The sequence below is a fragment of the Hylobates moloch genome, unplaced genomic scaffold, assembly GCF_009828535.3.
Source record: "Hylobates moloch isolate HMO894 unplaced genomic scaffold, HMol_V3 SCAFFOLD_12, whole genome shotgun sequence".
In the NCBI taxonomy this organism is placed as follows: domain Eukaryota; kingdom Metazoa; phylum Chordata; class Mammalia; order Primates; family Hylobatidae; genus Hylobates; species Hylobates moloch.
In genome coordinates, this window is record NW_026652287.1 from 36469152 (window position 1) to 36475290 (window position 6139).

At 52.1% G+C, this 6139-nt stretch overlaps 1 protein-coding gene across 1 annotated transcript in view; it reads right to left on the bottom strand.

Moving 5' to 3' along the window:
- DHDH (dihydrodiol dehydrogenase) overlaps positions 1-6139 on the bottom strand; it is a 10776-nt gene extending 4637 nt beyond the window's left edge. The window contains exons 1-4 of the mRNA XM_032169232.2: positions 6004-6139; positions 4711-4822; positions 3624-3787; positions 988-1240 (exon numbers count right to left, since the gene is read on the bottom strand). Coding sequence (XP_032025123.1) covers positions 988-1240; positions 3624-3787; positions 4711-4822; positions 6004-6093 — 619 coding nt within the window. The 5' untranslated portion in view covers positions 6094-6139. The remainder of the gene's footprint in view (positions 1-987; positions 1241-3623; positions 3788-4710; positions 4823-6003) is intronic.

The following is a 6139-nucleotide window of genomic DNA, read 5'->3' on the forward strand; positions in this document are numbered from 1 at the left end:
TTGGCCAGGGTGGTCTTGAACTCCTAGCCTCAAGTGATCCGCCCACCTCAGCCTCCCAAAGTGCTGGGATTACAGGCGTGAGCCACCATGCCCAGCCTGAAGTCACTAAGTTTTGTGGTAGTGTTTTTTTTTTGTTTTGTTTTTTGTTTTGCGGCTGAATGTAACTTTAATAAAGCATGAACTGCCTCTTGCTCCTTGGGGTTAAAGGTCAAAGATGATGGGCATCACATCTGGCTGGCTCATGCACTCTTGGATACTTTCCAGCTGAGTGGAAGCCAAGGCAAGGGCCTCTTCTGCAAAGTGGGGCAGCTTCTTTTTTTTTTTTTTTTTTTGAGATGGAGTCTCATTCTGTCACCCAGGCTAGAGTACAGTGGCGCCATCTCGGCTCACTGCAACCTCCGCTCCCTGGGTTCAAGTGATTCTCCTGCCTTAGCCTCCCAAATAGCTGGGATTACAGGTGCCTGCCACAATGCCTAGCTAATTTTTGTATTTTTAGTAGAGATGGGGTTTCATCATATTGGCCAGGGCGGTCTCCAACTCCTGACCTCAGGTGATCCGGCCACCTCGGCCTTCCAAAGTACTGGGATTACAGGCGTGAGTCACCACGCCTGGCCAAGTGGGGTAGTCTTTTATGTAGCAAAGGATCACTGAGACAACTTCAAAAAATAATAATTTTATATTTATTAACCGCCATTTGCCTCAGCAGTTACTTCATTAACTCCCATGACAACCCTATTAGTGACACTTCACCAGTAAAGTAATTAAGATTCAGAGATGTTAAGTCTGCTGGCTAAGATCACACAGCAAAGTCCCAGGAGAGTGCCCATCTGCAGTCTTGACTCTGATCCTCTCTGGCTTCATGGAGAGTTGTTCCTCTGGGTGTCTGATCTAATTCTCATTGACTTGGAGACTTGTCCTCCACTCAGTGCTCCCAGAGAGAGACAGAATCATTCCCATCACCACGAAATATTCCAGGATAGATGGTACCTGTTTCATGACGCCTTCCCACGACGGAAATCTTCTCTGGCTTCTGCCCTCCAAAGACCATGGAGATGAACTGGACACAGTAGATGCCAATGTCCAGCAGGGCCCCCCCGGCCTGTGCCCAGTCTACGGCCCGGGGAATATGGGTGAGGTTCTTCCCAAATTCTGCCCGAGCCACCCGGAGGTCTCCTAGAGTTCCCTGGGCCAAAACAGACCTCAGAGCCTCGGAGGCAGGAAAGAAGCGGGTCCAGATGGCCTGCAGACCACAAGGAAAGGAGTTAACCAACCAGTTCTAATCCCTTCTGGGGTCCCAATCATAGGGGGATACCCACTCCAAACACAGCCCATCAGTCCCCAGGTTGTATCCCTCTTGCTCCTGACCCTCTTGACTTTTCTTCTTTTTCCTTTTTTTTTTTTGAATAGAGATAGGGTCTCACTATGTTGCCCAGGCTGGTCTCAAACTCCTGGGTCAAGCAGTCCTCCCACCTCAGCCTCCCAAAGTGCTGAGATTACAGGCATGAGCCACCGTGCCCTACTGACTTTTGTTCTTTTTCATCTGGACCATTGCCCCTGTCTCCCTATGTTATGGGCTGAATTGTGTCTCTCTCCCTCCTGCTTCTGCCCTGACAAACACAATTCATGTGTTGAAGCCTTAACTCCCTAGTACCTCTGAAAGCGACTGTTGTGACCACAGGGTTTTCGGAGAGATAATTATGTTAAAATAAGGTCAAGGCTGGGCGTGGTGGCTCACGCCTGTAATGCCAGCACTTTGCGAGGCCGCAGTGGGCAGATCACGAGGTCAGGAGTTCGAGACCAGCCTGGCCAAGAGACCAGCCTGGCCAACATGGTGAAACCCCATCTCTACTCAAAATACAAAAAAATTTAGCCAGGCGTGATGGCGCACGCCTGTAGTCCCAGCTACTCGGGAAGCTGAGGCAGGAGAATTGCTTGAACCCGAGAGGCAGAGGTTGCAGTGAACTGAAGATCGCGCCATTGCACTCCAGCCTGGGCGACAGAGCGAGACTCCAACTCAAAAAAAAAAAAAAATGAGGTCATTAGGTTGGGCCCTTGTCCAATATGACAATATGACTGGTGTCCTTATAAGAAGAGATTAGATGCAGGTATAGAGCATGCAGGCCGGTGGGTCTGAGAGTTATGTGTGCATTTCCTAGTGAAACTCCTTAAAGGAGGCATACAGATACAGAAGGTAGAAATAAAACTCTTTGTTCATAGATGACATGATCTATGTAGAAAAATGCAAAACAACAACAAAAAAACTCCTGGAACTGGGGGCCGGGCGCGGTGGCTCGCACCTGTAATCCCAGCGCTTTGGGAGGTCAAGGCAGGCGGATCACCTGAGGTCAGGAGTTCCAGACCAGCCTGGACAACATGGCAACACCCTGTCTCTACTAAAAACACAAAAATTAGCTGGGCGTGGTGGTGCATGCCTGTAATCCCAATTACTCGGGAGGTTGAGGAAGGATAATCACTTAAAGCCGGGTGGCAGAGGTTGCAGTGAGCTGAGATCATGCCACTGCACTCCAGCCTGGCGACAGAGCAAGACTCTGTCTCAAAAACAACAACAACGACAACAAAAACCAGAGTTCTGCGTCTTGGAGCACCCAGTCTAGAGAGACAGAGAACAGGCAACCAAGGGATGAACAAAGGAATACCAAGGACACAAATAAAACGGAGGGTCCTTCACGCAGGACAGCCGGGACGGTGACACCCTGAGGAGGTGACATTCCAGGGGAGACGGAAGCTCCGTGGACTAGGCAAAGAGCCCTGAGAAAGAATGTCATGGGCAGAGCCGGGAGAATGGGCAAAGGTCCCAAGGCTGCACTCCAGCAATTTCTTTTGTTTTGTTTTTGTTTTTTAAAGACAGTCTCGCTCTTGTCGTCCAGGCTGGAGTGCAGTGTCGTGATCTTAGCTCACTGCAACCTCCGCCTCCCGGGTTCAAGCGATTCTCCTGCCTCAGTCTTCTCAGTAGCTGGGATTGCAGGCATGCGCCACCACATCCGGCTAATTTTTGTACTTTTTTAGTAGAGACGGGGTTTCGTCATGTTGGCCAGGCTGGTCTTGAACTCCTGACCTCAGGTGATCTGCCCGCCTCGGCCTCCCAAAGTGCTGGGATTACAGGCGTGAGCCACCACGCCCGGCCGGCATCTTTTTCTTAAAGACTGACAAAAGATTCAAGCAATTTCAGTAAGCCTTGTCGTGTTTGCTAAGGGCCAAAAGCAATGGCTCTCACGGTAATAGATGCCACCAAGGAGATTCAGATACATCCTGGCAAATGCACTGACCCCGCCCGTGCACTGGCAACCATATTTAATGGCAAGCACTGCTATGGACCTTGAGAGCTTGTTTGGAGGTTCTAGCAGGGGAGCGCAGCTACTCGTATACCCTTGACCGAAGACCGGTCCTCCTCTATCGGGGATGGTCGTCCTCTTCGACCGAGCGCGCAGCTTCGGGAGGGACGCACATGGAGCGGTGAGGGAGGAAGGGGACACCCGCCTAGCCAGCCAGATCAGCCGAATCAACCCTGGCGATCAATGGGGTGACAGATGTCGCAGCCAGATCGCCCTCACATCCGGCAAGCACTGCTATGTTGGATGTTGGAAGGGCTCCTCTGCCCTCACCTCCATAAGGAAGAGGCCTCGGGATCGGGCTTCCGCGACCATCTCGCGAACTTCTGCCGCGTTCACGCCCATGGGCTTCTCGCACACAACGGCCTTGCCCGCCGCCAAGCACAGCATCACTGCCGCCTTGTGCTGGGGGTGCTGGGTGCCAATGTAGGCCACCTCTAGGGTGGGAGTAGGTCAAGAGGTCAGCAGCCCCGCCCACCCAGACCGCCGAGCTCCGCCCACAACTTCGAGGCCCCGCCCTAGCACCCAGGGACCAGGTGGTCGGTCACACCTCCCTCTCCCTTAGGGAGCTGTCCTTAGGAAGGAGCTGTTACCTCTTGCCATTCTTTCTCTCTTTTTTAAAAATTTTAATTAATTAATTAATTAATTTTTTTTTTTGAGACGGAGTCTCACTCTTTGCCCAGTCTAGAGTGCAGTGGCGTGATCTCGCTCACTGCAAGCTCCACCTCCCGGGTTCACGCCATCCTCCTACCTCAGCCTCCCGAGTAGCTGGGACTACAGGTGCCCGCCACCATGCCCGGCTAATTTTTTGTATTTTTAGTGGAGACGGGGTTTCACCACATTAGCCAGGATGGTCTCGATCTCCTGACCTCGTAATCTGCCCGCCTCGGCCTCCCAAAGTGCTGGGATTACAGGCGTGAGCCACCGCGCCCGGCCTATTTATTTATTTCTAAGACCAAGTCTCACTCTGTCGCCCAGGCTGGAGTGCAGTAGCGTGATCTTGGCTCACTTCAACCTCTGCTTCCCCGGTTCAAGTGATTCTCCTGCCTCAGCCTCCCCAGTAGCTGGGACTACAGGTGTGTGCCACCATACCTGGCTAATTTATTTTTATTGTTATTTTTTGTAGAGATTGGGTCTTGCTATGTTGCCAAGGCTGGTCTCAAACGCTAAGTGTAGTTTAACACCCACTAGACAGCCAGTCCCAGACCAAGCCTGTTTTATAGTTCTCCTCCCAGCCAAAGGTCTTTATGGAACCGAAAGAGATTGACCCATCCTGAGTAGCCTTGCATCTCCCATGGGGCAGCCAGGGGGCAGCGCTCCAGGGGTGGCAGCCAGCACCCCCATAGCCCTCGCCACTCACCCACGTTCGGGTCCTTGGCCAGCTCCTCATAGGAGCCGTAGGCCTTGGGGATGTCGTGTTTCTGTGCAAACTCCTTTGCACGGCTCAGGTCGCGGGCCGCCACCGCCACCACCTGGAGGGGCACAAGAATCGGATTTGAGGGGCTGAGGCAGGCGTGGAAATTGGGTGGAAGGGAGGCGAAGGAGAAGGCTCTGGCCAGGGGAAGGGGAGATGTGGTCCTGGGGGAAGAGATGACGGGGGCTGGACATTTGGGCCCTGGGAAAGAGAGATCTGGGGGAAAGCCGTTATTAAATCCCCCAATATCGAAATTATCTTCATAGCAGCTTACATCAAGCCTTTCCAAACCTCAAGACACTCAGGTTTGTGTGGGGAAAAGAAAGAGAGATCAGATTGTTACTATGTCTATGTAGAAAAGGAATCTGTATCATGAATAAGTTCAAGGAAAGGTGCTGTGCCCGGATGTGCACGTAGGCTAGATTTATGTTTCACTTTACACAAACGCCTCAGTGTAGCAAAGAGTAACACAGCAGTATTGCTGCCAGCATATCTCGCCTCCAGCCACAGGGCGGTTTTCTCCTATCTCAGAATAGAAGGAATGGGAATGGTCCGCTTTACGCCGAGACATTCGATTCCTAGGGAGAGCAGGAGACAGAAGCCTTCCTCTTATCTCAACTGCAAAGAGGCCTCCCTCTTTCACTGCTCCTCCTCAGCACAGACCCTTTACTGGTGTCGGGCTAGGGGATGTAAGGTCTTCCTTTCCCACGAGGCCATGTCTCAGGCTGTCTCGGGGGAAACCTTGGACAATACCCAGGGCTTTCTTGGGCAGAGGTCCCTGTGGCTTTCCGCAGTGCAGTGTGCCCCTGGTTAATAGAGAATGGAGAATGGCGATGACTTTTACCAAGCATACTGCCTGCAACCATATTGTTAACAAGGCACATCCTGCACAGCCCTAAATCCATTAAACTTTGATTCAATACAGGACATGTTTCTGTGAGCACAGAGTTGGGGCTAAAGTTACAGGTTAACAGCATCTCAAAGCAGAAACAATTTTTCTTAGTACAGATCAAAATGGAGTTTCTTAGGTCTTCATTTTCTACATAGACACAGGAACAATCTGATCTTTCTTTTCCCCACAGGTTTGCAGAACAGAGATGGAGGAGGTGGCAAGGAAACAGACGTTTCACTGCAATGACGACCCACTCACTAGTCCTGAACCCTAAACTCCCTCCTCCTTTAGACTCTGGAGTCCCGCCCCCCGCCTCCTCTTCCCCAGAATCCGGAGGGCTGGCAGACCTGGTGCTCGGAGCGAGGCAGCGTCTGCAGCACGGCCGTGAAGTCGCTGGAGATGAGGCCGACAGACACGATGCCCCAGCGCAGCGCCATGGTTGCGATACGGGGCCCTCAGCACCTTCGGTCCCTGGAGGCGCGA